The following is a 17210-nucleotide window of genomic DNA, read 5'->3' as shown; positions in this document are numbered from 1 at the left end:
GATAGAGTTTCCCACTATTTTGACAAAAATAGTAAACTAAATATAGTGAAATTAAAATTGGTCTAGAGTATGTTAAAATTGGCTCTGTTTGGCTAAAATCTTTGTTTTTTTTGGATATAAGGAAACAGATTAATGACACCCCAAGGTATTTCCCCTGAGTGAAAATTTTCTCCCTTCTGGATCATAAACAAGATAATTCGAGACGTGGTTTTCTTTGAATAGTAAAAATGAGTTCTTTGAATAATAAAGATAAGTCAACCTACATTGGCGAATAGCAGCCACTAATCTGTCTCTATTGCTGATTTGACTACTAAGATAAAAATTTCACACTGCTTAAACAAAAATAGTAAACTAAATATTATTTTATTTTTATATAAAATCAACCCACACAATTTTTATTGTTATAATAAATATAATGAATTAATTATTAAAAATTTTGTGGTAATAAAAGTAACGAATTAGTTATTAAGTTATTGCATAGTGGTTAATATTTATAGATTCATGTATCACAATTTGTTTTTCAACTTAATTATTTACAATTTTAGTTAATATTCAGCCACTATTTTAAAATATTGGTTTATGAACTCGAGTTTACCGAGTGTTGACTTGAGCTTTCATTAAATTACTAGGATTCAGTGATTGTTAAGCTATTCGTTAGAATCTATTAAGGAATAACAATCACAGCAAATCTTTCGGTCAAATCTTTCCCTATTAAAATTGCATGGTCAATTTTTAAAACGGTGGCGTGCATGGAAAAAACACACATTTATCTTTAACTCTTAAAGTTGAAGGTAAAAATCTTTCCCTATTAAAATTGCATGGTAAATTTTTGCATGGTAAATTTTTAAAACGGTGGACATGCATGGAAAAAACAACACACATTTATCTTAAAGATTAAGTACTGTGTGAGGAATTTTTTTACCTAAAACATTGCACTGTAACATTATGTACGCAAAATCTTACAAGAATCCAGAGTTCTAGAATCGAATATACCACTTCAATTTTCTCGTCAAAATTAAATTTGTAGGAAGTGCATAAGACGTAGTCTTTAACGCGAGAAAGCCTTTCTGGCGAAAAATCCGTGATTTATTGGAATCCACTAAACAATTTTCACGAATCCGAATAAGTTAAATTTTAACTGCAACAAATCATGATTTCAGATTCCGTCAGGAATGTCGCATTATAGACAACGTGCATAATATTCTCCGAAATTACCGAGAAAAAGACAACGATTTAAAGATTTAGTTTCTTACACGTAAGGTCAATCAGACTCCAGTTGGGCGGCTGTACGAATTATTGGTAGCGACGCTATCGCGGGGTCTGACTCCCAACTTCTGCTTTAAGGAGATTATTTAGCCTCCGGAGTTGTAGAAATTAACTTGTGATTTGAGCTAAGTGCAGTGGTCTCCTCGTGGCATTATTAGAGCCTGTTGGTCGGAGTAAAAATGAATTAATTCGGGTTCTCTGCTATAGAGGACTCCATGAAAGTTTACAGAGACTCTATGAAAGTTTACAGGGGAATGGGTGGCTTAACAGAGATGAAGATGGTGCAGGAGATTGAACAAAATGATGCTGCTGCTGCGGCTGCTTCTTCTTCTGTTGTTGTTGCTGTGGGTAGTTGCAGGCATAAGAACAGCAGGCATGCAGTTAAATGGGCCCTGGATAGGTTGCTTTTGAAGGGAGATCGATTGACGCTCATACATGTGAGACCTCGTATTATCGCTGTTCCAACTCCCAGTATGTTCTGCTAAATCCTTAACGTCTTGTGTTTTAGTTATTCAAATTATAAATTATTGTTCTGGGATTTGCCACACCATTGTTGCATGGAGAGGCAAGGTGCAAGAGGAGATCACTAATGGAAAGATTTGGTTGTCTGTCTTAATGTGTGCATTGTGTGTTTCAATATTAGAAAGTTTCATGTGTAAAGCTTAGAATTTATTTTGGTTTTTTAGCATCAAGGTGAGTTGAGTTTTGAGTTGAAAGGAGTTTCATCTAGTCCCACCCAATGGCTTTTTTGAGTTTTATAAAATTGAGTACTTTGAAGTTGTAATCCTAAGAACATATGAAACTAGGGTTTTAGATGCATCTGAATCAATATAATACAGCTAATATATTGATAAATGGATCATCTTGAACTTTGAACTTTTCACAGGATATATTATAATCTTCTAAGCAAGTCCAAAAAACTAAAATCACCTCTGCAAAGAGTGGACCATACCATACTCAGAGGTGTTTACTCAGAGGTGTTCAAATAATGAAGTTTTGCTTTTTCCCCCTTCTGAAAGTTTCTTTATTTTCCCTTTTTGAAAGTTTCTTTATTGATTTATGCAAATCAATTTCACGAATACGGACATGTGGATTGTGCAAGATTTGGTAATGAGTGAGAAAATTCCGATTTCAGATAAAATTATTGATTTAAGTTCGGTCATTTTATCAGAAATCTTTATAACAGTATGAACAACTGCTTAAACCTGTAAGCTCTTATTTCAAACCTCCATGGAAGTACCTGTTTCAGGATTCTCATCAATTCTAGGTTCTAGCTATTGAGACCCAAGAATAAGGATTTATTTTGGAAGTACCTGTTTCAGGATTCTCATCAATTCTAGGTTCTAGCTATTGAGACCCAAGAATAAGGATTTATTTTGGAAATGTGATGGACAAGAGCCAAATCAAAATTTGGATGCCCTCTATTGAGAGCCAAGTTGGGTAAACATATGGCGTGCTTTTAGTTCAAGAAACTCTAAATCTATACTCGGTTTGTAATAAAGACATATTAGACATGCAAAACCTCCCCATCACAATCACATATAGGTGGCATACATAAATGGCATTCGTATGTAGCATTAGTCGTCCTGCAAGATAAGGGAAAACAGAATCCATTCCCATTATGTTCTTGTTCATATAAATTTTAAGCGGGCGATTTTGGACATGGTTTGCAATGTAATGCTTTTATGGTTATCAATATTTCTGTGTTTACAGTGAAAAGGATAAATTTTTGTTGGAATCTTTGTAGCTGGATGAACATTTGGGAATAAATGGCAGGTCTGCTGGCTTATGAGTTCTACCTGTGAATCATAGACAACTAATAGCTAGACTTACTGGACTTTCCACCACAGAGACATAAAGTACCAATCTTTCAGAACTTCACCCATAGGATTTCATTACGTGCTTCCTCAAACAAGTAGAGATCATTGCTATGTTTCTTATAAAAATAAACGAAGGGAGAAAGTTCATAATATACTTATCAGTTTGTCAAGAGCTGCTACGCCAATGTTGTATTCTTTGAGAAAGTGGACAGACTATATAAATAAGCTGGTTATATGATTATTAAAATATATATATATATATCGATTAATTGGAAAGTGGTGGGACTTTAAGTTCTTGTAAGACAGGAACCTTCCCCCTGTGTTTACAATCAATTTAAACTAGTAAAATGAAGGCATATCAGTTCCAAAAGTAACTACCTAGTACCACCTGCTATACATATCATTTCTCTAATTTTACTTGTATGAATACAGACATCATTGGTATGGAATGGGCTTATAATATTGGGCGTCTCTCAATCTTCAATCGTCAATTTTGCAATTATAGTGACTTACAGGGTTTGTTGGTTTCATTCATTTTACCATTAGTTGCCTCTTGTTCGTCTAGCGCCACATAATTGGTTTTTCAACAAGGCCCCAAATTGACATTTGATTTTGGTTGCTTATTCATATTTGTACTGATCTCAAGATGGAATCCATAATTTGTGTAATTGTGATTGCTTAATGCATAAAGTTCCATGGAAGTCTTGCTGAAGAGATTCAAAATTTCATCTGGCACGGTTCATTTGTTCAGTACTCCCAAGTCTTGCTGAAGAGATTCAAAATTTCATCTGGCACGGTTCATTTGTTCAGTACTCCCAAGTGCAATGCTGTAGAGAATGGAACATGATCCCTGTTTTCCCTCTAGGACAGCTTCAGTATTAGTCTTTATACTAGTTTCGTTTGATAACAGGTACAAGTAGAACCAAGATTGGGCCCATTTTGATTATGGCCATCATGATGCAAGTTTTATATGGGAATTCTTGCTGTGAGATTTGTCCCGGTGGTTCTTTCATTAAACTCTTCCAAAACTACCACTTCAGTGTATTATTATTATGGGCCAGACTTGAACCTTGATACTATTCCTTCCTTGTCTTTTAGCTTCTTGGCCATTTGGTTAATTATTATATGCCAGACTTGGAACCTTGACACTATTCCTTCCTCGTCTTTTAGAGTCTCCCATTCTTCTGTGAATCATCTCTCTGTATTTATTCAGTCCTATGGGACCGACCTCTGTTTGTTTGTTCTACTTAGCATAGAGATTGCACTGGAATGAGTTTGTTTTGGTTATAACCTTATCTCCATAGTAGAATTTGATACTTATTTTTCTGTCTTTAATTTTGGGTGTGTCATGGATCCACATGTTTATAATAATTTTGGTAGGATGTGTGCCTTCTATTGAATGAATTAATTTTGGGTGTGTCATGAATCCACATGTTTATAATAATTTTGGTTGGATGTGTGCCTTCTATTGAATGAATTAATTTTGGGTGTGTCATGAATCCACATGTTTATAATAATTTTGGTTGGGTGTGTCTTCTATTGAATGAACAAACTTGTTTGAGTAGGACTTAATTGTGTTTAACATATTATAGAATAAAACTGAGTTATGGACAAAGCTTAAGTGAGAAGGTGTAGTTTGGTTGTAGTAGGTGCAGGGTAGCCAAGCCCCTGTAGCCCAAGAAAGGCAATATAGGATCATCTTAAGTGTCAAAATAAACTTGGGAAAACTCAAGTTTGAAGAGAAAAAAATAGGTAAACTATAGGTCCATGAGATTAGCTCTCAAAAATCTATATGCTTTCTCAAAAACCTATATGCTTTATTATAATTCTCATATATGTAGGCAACTTGAGTAATTATATAGGATTTCATAATATAGTAGGGAATTTGTCAATTATAACTTATTCTGTAAATGAGTACAAAAGAGGCCATGTTTATAGAGAAGTGTACACAATTGGGAAAGTGGATGCCAAGAATGTATAACTTATTAGCTTCCACATATTCAAGTTTCTATGAAATTGTATATTTAGTTTTTTATGGTTTTTTGGCTTATGTAGAGTCATCTTTTGTTGAACTCTATTTGGCGGAAACTGAGCCACAATGATAGGGGCTTCACTTTGTTGATCAATATCTTGTCACATTCGATCATAAAGAAAAATTAAAAATTGTGAATAAGAAAATCAATCTATTGTAGATATTTCGCCAGAGATAAAAAGTATTTGAGATAAAAAAATATATATCTATATTTAATTTTTTTTTTTTATAATAATTTTGATAATATATATGTATTTATAAATATTTTGAGGATATTTATTAAAAAGTACAAATCCAATACCAAAAAAAACAACAATAAAAATTGATTGGTTTAAACTGTCAGAAAGAATGTGCATGGGCGTCTAAATACTCCTGAAAAATTTACAAATTGCAGAAGGCTCATATGGCCCCCGTGGGACGATGTGAATTTTGTATAACTTTGCAATCAGAAAATTACATTACCCGTGAGACGATGTGACACCCGTATTAATTTTGCAATCAGAAAATAACATTACAGTAGCGGCCCACATTTCGACGGTCATAAGCAACCGGTTGACGCTTCAAGTCCTATGACAATAACTCCCTGCCGCTTCTGCGAACTCTCCCCCCGTCGCCACATGAACAAAAAGTACACACAGACACGGAAAAAGGATGAGGATGAGGGAACTAAATGCTCTGGCAAGAATACGACAGACGGAGTTACCCTGCTGACGCTAAAACAAAGGAAAAGGGAGGGGCCAGCGTCACCTACTTGACTGTTACTAAATGCTTGTGTTGGCAGTTTGGAATGATTCCATTTTCTTTCCAGCGTTGCTAGTTGGCTACTCAGTGAGAATTTGATATGTTAGGTTGGATTGAGGGGTAAATATTAGGTGTTATTTATTGTATTTATATCTGGTTTATTGAATTTTTTTTGGAGACAAGGAAATATTATAACGGCCTAAAATCAGAGGTATCTAGTACAAGTGAAAACTCATTAGTTAGTGGGTAATTTTAGTGGTCCAGGTTTGTTGGAATAAAAGTGACGAGTTAACCTGTATTCACGGATAACAGCTAATGATGTTGGTTTGAAAACTGAGTTAGAATAAATTTTACCATTGTTCACAAAAAGATGAACTAACAAAATATCCTTGAATAAAAATGATGAGTAAACCTGTATTCAAAGATAATGATTTTGATTTGACAATAACTTGATGTTGATCTGAAAATAAAATTATGATAAATTTTTCCGCTATCTAAAAAAATCAAAATCGACTAACTAGATATACCTGTAATACACTAATTATTAAATTACTTAATATTTGCAATGTAAAACAACTATTTTAAAGTATTATTGGTTTATGAACTCAGGTTTATACGGTATGAGCTTTCATTAAATTACTCAGATCGAGTGAGCGTTAAGCTCTTCGGTGTGATAGTTAGGATCTATTAAAGAAATAGATTCAATGCAAATCTCTTGGAAAAATCTTTCCAAATTAAAGTTGCATAGACAATTTTTAAAACGGTGGACATGCATTGAAAAAACACAAATTTATCTCGACACTTCCGTACTCTGAGGAAAACTCTTACCTAAAACATTGCACGATTACTTCTCTACCCAAAATCTTACCAGTATCCTACTCTGAGGAAAACTCTTACCTAAAACATTGCACGATTACTCCTCTACGCAAAATCTTACCAGTATCCAGAGTTCTAGAATAGAACATACCACTTCAATTTTCTCGTCAAAATAAAGATTTAGCTTCTTACACCTAAGGTTAATCAGACTCCAGTTGGGCGGCTATACGAATTGTTGGCAGCGGCGCCATCGCTGGCTCTGCATTCCAACTTCTGCTTTTAAGGAGATTATTTAGCCTCCGGAGTCGTAGAAATTATTTTGTGATTTTCGCTAAGTGCAGTGATCTCATCGTGGCATTTGTTCGAATCTGTTGGTTGGAGTAAAAATGAATTAATTTGGGTTCTCTGCTATAGAGGACTCCATGAAAGTTTACAGAGACTCTATGAAAGTTTACAGGGGAATGGGTGGCTTAACAAAGAGGAAGATGGTGCCGGAGATTGAACAAAATGATGCTGCTGTTGCTGCTTCTGATATTGTTGCTGTGGTAGTTGCAGGCATAAGAACAGCAGGCATGCAGTTAAATGGGCCCTGGATAGGTTGGTTTCGAAGGGAGATCGATTGACACTCGTACATGTGAGACCTCCTATTATCACTGTTCCAACTCCCAGTATGTTCTGCTAAATCCTTAACGTCTTGTGTTTTAGTTGTTCAAATTATAAATTATTGCTCTGGGATTTGCCTCAGAAGCAGACACCATTGTTGCATGCAGAGGCAAGGTGTAAGAGGAAAATCTACAGCTGGGGGAAAATTTTGTCTGTTTGTCATAGCGTGTGCATTGTGTTTAAAGTTTGAAAAGTTTCACGTGTAAAGTTTAGAATTTATTTTGGGTTTTCGGGCATCAAGGTGAGTTGATTTTGAGTTGAAAGGAGTTTCATGTAGTCGTACCCAATGGCTTTTTTTTGGAATTATGATGCATGTGTTGCAGTTGATGGCAATCAACTGGTAGAAGATCAACTCACTTATATATATCTAGATGAATCTGTGGAAAAGATATCACATGTGACAGAACACATAGGATGCAAGACAGCTCAAAAGAATCAGATGATAATTCTCAGTATGACAAATCTCAGATGATAAATTATAGTGCAACAAAGTTCACGCACTTTCATGAAGATAAAAGTTTCTTTCATGTAGAGAAAAGTTCACGCACTTTCATGAAGATAAAAGTTTCTTTCATGTAGAGAAAATTTCACGCACTTTCATGCAGAGAAAAGTTTCTTTCATATAGAGAAAAGTTCACGCACTTTCATGCAGAGAAAAGTTCCCTCCATGCAAGAGAAAAATTCACGCACTTTCATGGTTGGTTCATAGTATTAGTCCGACAGTTTTTGATCCTATGGTTTTGGTCCGTAGTATTGTATCCAAAAGTGTTGATCCCAAGTATTGGGTCCGTGGTATTGTGTTATTTTGGTTTTGGACCGTGGTATTGTGAAAGGCCTAAGACTATAAAAGAGGAAGGAGATCATTCGACAAAGCATCATCGGAATTATTGAATATCTGATAAAGTGTTGGATCTGGAATACTGTGATTGGGTTATGGTGATCTGAGCCAAAGAGCGATCTCACCGGGTGATAGAGAACAAGATCTAAGGATAGATCGAGATCAAATGGTTTGAAATGAACTATCTCTATATAGTTGATTATGCTTATTCTAGATCTGTATACTGACGCTTGTAATGATCTGAACTGGGTATAACTTAAGTTTGAAATCGCTGCAAGTCATGATTGAATATTTATAGATCTGTACGCGGGTTGGCTTTGGTGAAAGCGCGTATGTACGCAGGTTTGGTTCATTGTAGTAGCGTATACCATTTGAGCTATGATGTTTAAAGTTACAAGTGATTCAGGTTGTTGATGTGTTCTGATGACTGTTTAATGGTATCAGAATTCTACATATTCAGTTTGATTGATTGTGTTTAGCCTCAGTGTTGATGGATGAGATCTAATAATGGATCAGGATAATAATGACTCATATTTATGTGATCTAATGGACTAGATCGGTTTGCTAACACACATATTATCCTTGTACAAGTAATAATCTGGATATGACTGAAGTTAGGAAGTGCATCAAGTTATAAGTAAGTAATTGGTGAAGTTGCGTATGCACGCAGGTTCAGCACTTCCAAGTAGCGTATGCACTCTGATGCATATTTTTGATGATACAGTTGGATCTGGTTATTATTGCAGAGTTCTGTTGTCTGTTATGTGACTGTGTTGATTAACAGTGTTACAGTATTGGATAAATCAGAGATTGATGATGCAAGTGTAGTTGATGGGTTTTGCAATAGTGATTGTTCTTGTGCTTCAATGTTGTTGTTGGGTCCAGTATGAAAATTGGATGAAACGTGGCCTTTCAGATTATGATGTTGTGCTTCAGTGTATCCAGTCTGAAAATTGATGAAATGTGGTACCTGAAGGAAGAAAGAGAAGGTTGTATCCTTCGGTAGGTCGGCACCTACGTACTAGTATATCAGCTAGTACAAGAGCAAAGGGGGTTGTAGCTCCCTTCCAGAAGAGTCTGAAGAACGAGAGAAGGTTGTAGCCTTCTGCAGGTAGAACCCTGTGTACTGGTATAAGTCTGCACCAGTACAGAACTATTGTAAAAAATATTTCTTATTAAAGAAGAATGAGACGACTTGCAGCAGGTGGTTTTCACCCACATTGGGTTTCCACCTTATATCATGGTGTTCATGTGTGCTTTTTGTGTGTGATGATCTGTTCTATTTTACTGCTCCGGTTTACTACTCATATGGTTAATAATGTTCTGATGCACTCATTAGAGATCAACTAATTGAATCATATGTTTACTGGATATATACTTGTTGCATCACATATGAATCTTAATATGGAAAGTGAAAAGTTATATTAATCTGATAACACTGATTCACCCCCTCTCAGTATTATTTCCAACATTTTTTAGTTTCACAAAATTGAGTACATTGAAGTAGTAATGCTAACAGCATATGAAACTAGGGTTTTAGATGAATCTGAATCAATATAACATACTTAAGATATTGATAAGTGGATCATCTTCACCTTTTCAGAGGAGATATTATAATCTTACAAGCGTGTCCAACACGTTAAAATCACCTCTGCAAAGAGTAGACCATACTCAGAGTTGTTCAAATAACCCTGTTTTTGCTTTTCTCCCCTTTTGAAAGTTTCTTTATTCATCTATGCAAGTCAATTTCACGAATGCGGACATGTGGGCTGTGCAAGATTGGGCAATGAATGAGAAAAATCTGATTTCAGATAAAATTCTTGATTTAAATTCGGTCTTTTTATCAAAAATCTTTATTAGAGTATGAGCAACTGTTTAAACCTGTGATCTCTTATTTCAAACCCCCATGGAATTACGTGCTTCAGGATTCTCATCAATTCTAGGCTTTGGTTAATAAAGATATATTGGACATGCGAAACCTCCCCATCACAATCACAATCACATATAGGTGGCATAAATGGCATTTTTATCTAGCACTAGGTGTCCTGCAAGCTAAGGGAAATGGGAATCCATTCCCACCATGTTGTTATTCCTACAGATTTTAAGCGGGCCATTTTTGGATTGCGAGATAATGCTTATATAGTTATCAATAGTTCTGTGTTTTCAGTGAAATGGATAATTTTTGTTGGAATTTTTATAGCCAGATGAACTTTTGGGAATAAAGGGCAAGCCTGCCGGCCCAGGAGAAGTTAAGACAATAGATTCCAGTTCTTTCTGTGAATCATGGACATCTAATAGCTCGACTTACAGGACTTTCCACCAGCAGCGACATGAAAGTACCAATCTTTCAGAACTTCACCCATAAGATTTCATCACGTGCTTCACCAAACCGGTAGAGATCATTGTTATGTTTCTTAAACGAGAAAATTGATAATATACTTATCAGCTTGTCAAGAGCTGTTTTACCACTGTTGCATTCTTTGAGGAAGTGGACAGACTATATAAATAAGCTGGTCATATGATTGGAAGGTGGTGGGACTTTAAGTTCATCCAAGACAGGAACCTTCCCTCTGTATTTACAATCAATTAAAACTCAAAGTAAAATGAAGGCTTACCAGTTCCAAAAGTAACTACCTAGTATCACCTGCTATAAATATCAGTGCTCTAATTTTATTCGTATGATACAGACATCATTGGTATGGAATGGGCTCATAATTTCTCAATTTTTAATCATCAATTTTGCAGTTATGGTAACTTTTTGGGTTGTTGGATCCCGAGAAAATGGTTAGTAATTTGACAGAGTCTGGTTTACTTGAACCATCCTAACATTTCAATCATCAATTTTGCCATTATAGTAATTTTGCTGGTTTCATTCATTTCACTGTTAGTGGCCACTCTAGTTGGTCTAGTGACACACAATTGGTTTTTCAACAATGCCCAAATTGACATTTGGTTTGGGTTGTTTACTCATATAATTGGTTTTTCAACGATGGCCCAAATTGACATTTGGTTTTGGTTGTTTACTCATATATGTACTGATCTCAATACGAAATCCATAATTTGTGGAATTCTGGTTGCTTAATGCAGTGATTATCTCCAGGCGAATACCATATTTGGGCCAATATCAATCTCTATCATAATTTAGTATATATTGTGATATAGCGTTAGTCCCATGAAGCTTTTCTGTTTTCTTGTTTTGCTGTCAAAGAAATTCAAAATTTGAATTGCCAGGATGATAATTCTATCTTCTTGGAGATTCGAGCCATCCCCAAATTTGTGTGGGTCAAAGGCTTGAGTTAAATAGTAATACCTTTAGGCTTTATTGCTCGGTTATCCCAAGTTCCATGGAAGTCTTAGTGAAGAGATTCAAAATTTCAGTTGGCACGGTTTATTTGCTCAGTAGTCCCATGGGCAATGCTGTCTCAAATACTTCCATTGAGCTATCATTAGGTCTTTTTTACGTGAGATATGTAGAGAATGGAACTTGATCCCTGTTTTCCCCTTAGGACAGCTTCAGTATTGGTCTTTATAGTTTGTTTTGTTTTGATAACAGTTACAAGTAGAAACAAGATTGGGCCCATCTTGATGATGGTCATCATGATCCACGTTTAATATGGGAATTCTTGCTGTTAGATTTTTCCTGGTGGTTCTTTCATTAAACTCTTCCAAATTACCACTTCAGTGTATTATTATTATGTTCCAGACTTGAACATTGACGCTATTCCCTCCTCGTCTTTTAGCTTCTTGACCATTTGGATAATTATTGTGTTCCAGACTTGGAAACCTGACATCCTTCCCTCCTATCTTTTAGCTTCTTGGCCATCTGTATCTTTTCTTTTAGAGTCTCCCATTCTTCTGTGAATCATCTCTGTATTTATTCAGTCCTATAGGACCCACCTCTGTTTGTTTGGTCTACTTAGCATAGAGGTTGCACTGGAATGAGTTTGTTTTGGTTATAATCCTATCTCCATAGCAGAATTCATTTTTTTTGGTCATTAGTCTTGGGTGTATGATGAATCTACATGTTTATAATAATTTTGGTGGGATGTGTAATACTAATTTTTATTGAATGAATTTGGTTAAGTAGGACTTAATTGTGTTTGACATATTATAGACTAAGAAGAAGTTATGGGCAAAGGTTAAGTAAAGAGGTGTAGTTTGGTTCTAGCAGGTGCAGGGTAGCCAAGCCCCTGTAGCCCAGGAAAGGTAGTGTAGCATTCTCTTAGGTGTCAAAATAAACTTGGGAAAACTCAAGTTTGCAAAGAGAAATTGGAAGTGGTCTACAGAGGTCGAGGAATTACTCGGATGGCCAAAAGTGCCCTGAATCCGGGGAAAAAAATTTCAACAAATCTTGAATCATGTTTTTGATGGTGGAAATAGATTCAGCGCCATCAAAAACTTCTGGACACCCAAAATCTTGAAGTGTAACAACCGTAACTTAAATTTACAAAAATCCATGCCGGATTTTATCAAAATATTGCCAGAATTTCCATGATTTTCAGGGCAAAAAAGCAGTCTGGTTAGAGTAAGGCTAGAAATTTAGGTAGACGATAAGTCCATGAGACTAACTCTCTCAAAAACTTCTCTACTTTATTCGAATTCTCATATATTTAGACAACTTGAATAATTATAGAAGATTCCATAATATAGTAGGGAATTTGTCAATTATAACTTATTCATATAAATGAGTACAAAAGAGGCAATGTCTCTAGAAACATGTATAGATGACTGGGGAAAGTGGGTGTATATATTTAGACAACTTGAATAATTATAGAAGATTCCATAATATAGTAGGGAATTTGTCAATTATAACTTATTCATATAAATGAGTACAAAAGAGGCAATGTCTCTAGAAACATGTATAGATAACTTATTCATATAAATGAGTACAAAAGAGGCAATGTCTCTAGAAACATGTATAGATGACTGGGGAAAGTGGGTGTAAAGAACGTATAACTTATTAGGTTCCACATACTCAAGCTTCTATGAAATTGTATATTTAGTGTTCTATTGTTACTTGGTTTATGTAGAATCTTTTGTTAACTCTACTTTGTACCAGCACGCAGTAAAAATTGTGTCACAATCATACAAATTTCACTTTGTTGAAGAATATCTTATCACATTCATCCATAAAAAAATTAAAAATTTTCATCCATAAAAAGGTTAAAAATTGTAAATATGAAAATCAATATATGATAGATCTAAGAAAAAAATAAAAAATATTCCAAATAAAATTATAATTTAATTTTTTATTTCGATAATATATAAACGTATGAATAAATATTTGGATGATATTTATCAACTTTTAGATTGTACTAATTATTAAAATTGTATGAATCCATTTTTTTCCTAAATAAAAAATACAAATCCAATATCGAAAAACAACCATACAAATTGATTGGTTTAAACTGTTAGAAAGAATGTGCAAGACTGCTTAAAAAACTCTTGAAAAGTTCACAAATTACAGAAGGCTCATATGGCCCCCGTGAGACGATGTGACGCGCGTATTAACTTTGAAATTAGAAAATTACATTACCCGTGAGACGATGTGACGCCCGTATTAACTTTGCAATCAGAAAATTACATTACAGTCCCGGGCCATATTTCAACGGTCATAAACAGACGGTTGACACTTCCAACTCCTATGACAATAACGAAAGGTACACAGACTCTCCCTGCCGTCACCACATGAACGAAAGGTACACGCAGACACGGAAAAAGGATGAGGGAACTAAATGCTCTGGAAGGAATACGACAGACGCAGTTACCCTGGTGATGCTACTGGGGCGATTCCTATTTCCGCCACAGTTTTTTAATTAATGCCCCCGACATGCGGAGGCATTAAGGAAATATAATGCGAGGAAAAAAACTGGAAGAGAAAAAAAACATTTTCGCGTTATATTTCCCTAATACCCCGCATGTCAGGGGGCATTAATTAAAAAACTGTGGCGGAAATAGGAATCGCCTACTACTGGAAGGAATGCGACAGACGCAGTTACCCTGGTGATGCTAAGATCAGGGAAATTTGGGTAACGTAATCTACTTTCCGGACTGTTAATAAATGCTTGCGTTGGCAGTTTGGAATGATTCCAATTTCTTTCCAGCGTTGCTAGTTGGCTACTCATTGAGAATTTGATATGTTAGGTAGGCTTGATGGGTAAATATAAAGTATCATCTAGTGTATTTATTTATAATTTGTTTTTGGCATATTTTTTAACTTAATTTATCACTATCAGTGAGTAATTTTAGAGGCGTCTGGTAATATGTTAATGGTTTTAAGACCCAAAGGTATCTGATAGGAGTAAGGAGTGAAAACTTGTCCCTTGCAGAGCATACCCAAAGGTATCTGGTAAGAGTAAGGAGTGAAAACTTACCCTTTACAGACCATTGAGTGAGTAGTTCCAGTGGCGTCTGATTTTTCTTGAACAAAAGTGATAGAATTAGCCTATATTCTAGGATAACAATGCACGATATTGTCCTTACTACTAGTTTGACAATTAAATTATGATAAATTTTCCACATTTCACAGATAACAACAAATGATATTATTCTTACTACTAGTTTGATAATTAAATTATGATAAATTTTCCTATTATTGAAAAAAAAACTAACATGCAATCAACTAATTATTAACCAACAACTTTGTTTTTCAACCCTTTGTTTTTCAACTTTGCAAGTTTTTAAACTTTGTTTTCAACCTTTTGTTTTTCAACTTTGCAAGTTTTCAACTATTTTAAAGTATTGGTTTATGAACTAATGTTTGTCCGGTGTTGGTTTTTCAACTTTGCAAGTTTTCAACTATTTTAAAGTAGTGGTTTATGAACTAAGGTTTGTCCGGTGTTGACTTCAGCTTTCATTAAATTACTCAGATTGAGTGAGTGTTAACCTATTCCTTGTGATAGTTAGAATCTATTAAAGAATTAGATTCACTGCAAATTAAAATTGCATGGTCAATTTTTAAAACGGTGGACATGCGTGGAAAAAACACAAATTTATTTGAAACTTAAATACTCCGAGGAAAATTCTTACCTAAAACATTGCACTAATACATTCTCTACGCAAAATCTTTCAAGTATCCAGAGTTCTAGAATAGAATATACCATTTCAATTTTCTCGTCAAAATTAAATTTGTAGGGTGTGCATAATATTCTCCGAAATTAACGAGAAAAAGATAACGATGTATAGATTTAGTTTCTTACACGTAAGGTTAATCAGACTCCAGCTGGGCGGCTGTACGAATTGTTGGCAACGTCTCTATCGCTGGCTGTGCCTCCTATCTTGTGCTTTCATGGAGATTATTTAGCCTCCAGAGTTGTAGAAATTATCTTGTGACTTTCGGTAAGTGCAGTGATCTCATCGTGGCATTATTAGAGTCTGTTGGTTGGAGTATAAATGAATTAATTCGGGTTCTCTAACATAGAGGACTCAATGAAAGTTTACAGACTCCATGAAAGTTTACAGGGGAATGGGTGACTTAACAGAAAGGAAGATGATGCAGGAGATTGAACAAAATGATGCTGCTGCTGCTGCTTCTGTTGTTGTTGCTGTGGGTAGTTGCAGGCATAAGAACAGCAGGCATGCAGTTAAATGGGCCCTGGATAGGTTGATTTTGAAGGGAGATCGATTGACGCTCATAAATGTGAGACCTCCTATTATCGCTGTTCCAACTCCCAGTATGTTCTGCTAAATCTATAACGCCTTGTGTTTTAGTTATTCAAATTATAAATTATTGTTCTGGGATTTGCCACACCGTTGTTGCATGGAGAGGCAAGGTGTAAGAGGAAGTCACCAGGGGAAAAATTTATCTGTTTGTCTTGGTGGGTGCATTGTGGGTTTAAATTTTAAAAAGTTTCATGTGTAAAGCTTAGAATTTTTTTAAAAAATAAATTTTTAATGCATCAAGGTGAGGATATTTTGAGTGGAAAGGAGTTCTCTAGTTTTTTAAAATTGATTACTTTGAAGTTGTAATCCTAACAGCATACGAAACTAGGCTTTTCGATGCATCTGAATCAATATAATACAAGTAATATATTGATAAATGGATCATCTTCACCATACTAAAATCACCTCTGCAAGATTTGGTAATGAGTGAGAAAAATGTGATTAGAGATAAAAGTTTGGATTTAAATTCGGTCATTTTATCAACAATCTTTATAAGAGTACGAGGAACTGGTTAAACCTGTAATCTCTTATTTCAAACCTCCATGGCAGTACACGCCTCAGGATTCCCATCAATTCTTGGCTCTAGTTATTAAGATATGCAAATTTTAGAATATTGTGAAAATGGGATAGAGAGACAGACAGGAGTGAAGTTAATCAACTTCACTTTTATATATTAGGTTTTTGAATATTAGGTTTCTGAAATATTTTAGAATGGAGTTAATCAACTTCACTTTTATTTATTAGGTTTTTGAATATTAGATTTCTGAAATATTTTAGAATCCGTAATCAAAATAAACAAGTTAGACTATTTGGAAAATTTGATAGATAAAAGTGAAGTCAATTAACTTCACTTTTGTCGATGAAATTGCTGAAATATTCCAGAATCCTCAATCAAATAAAGATATCCTGTGAGCGCTAAATTGAGTAAACCTGCTACGCAGATTTAGTTCACCCAACTCTAAATCTACACAGTTTTATCCCAAAGACATATTGGACATGCAAAACCTCCCCATTACAATCACATACAGGTGGCATAAATGGCGTTCGTATCTAGCATTAGTCATCCTGTAAGCTAAGGGAAATGAGAATCAATTCCGACCATGTTGTTGTTCCCACAGATTTTAAGCGGGCGATTTTGGACTTGGGTTGCAAGGTAATTCTTATTTACCTATTTGTGCTTTCAGTGAGATGAATAAACTTTTGTAGGAATCTTTGTAGCCGGATGAACTTTTGGGAATAAAGGACAGGCATGTGAGAAGTTAAGACAATAGATTCCAGCTTTCCCTCTGAAACATAGACACCTAATAGCTCGACTTAGGACTTTCCACACCAGCGACATGACATGAAGTGTTAAGAACTTCACCCATGGTCG

At 35.1% G+C, this 17210-nt stretch overlaps 1 protein-coding gene across 2 annotated transcripts in view; it reads left to right on the top strand.

Moving 5' to 3' along the window:
- Positions 1-1352: 1352 nt before the first annotated feature.
- The window catches only part of LOC149144159 (U-box domain-containing protein 52-like), a 30796-nt gene continuing 14938 nt past the window's right edge, over positions 1353-17210 (top strand). The window contains exon 1 of one of the 2 annotated variants that reach the window (XM_089446540.1): positions 1353-1737. In XM_089446540.1, the coding sequence (XP_089302666.1) occupies positions 1482-1737 (256 nt within the window). In that variant the 5' untranslated portion in view covers positions 1353-1481. Of the gene's footprint in view, positions 1738-15650; positions 15850-17210 lie in introns of those variants that run through there. The other variant, XM_089446541.1, reaches the window with a different exon arrangement.

The sequence above is a fragment of the Pinus tabuliformis genome, chromosome X (assembly GCF_031772625.1).
Source record: "Pinus tabuliformis cultivar Carrire ecotype Pingquan chromosome X, CPIR1, whole genome shotgun sequence".
NCBI classification, from domain to species: Eukaryota; Viridiplantae; Streptophyta; class Pinopsida; order Pinales; family Pinaceae; genus Pinus; species Pinus tabuliformis.
The sequence above is the reverse complement of the archived record's forward strand: the minus strand, read 5'-3'. Positions and strand labels throughout refer to the sequence as shown.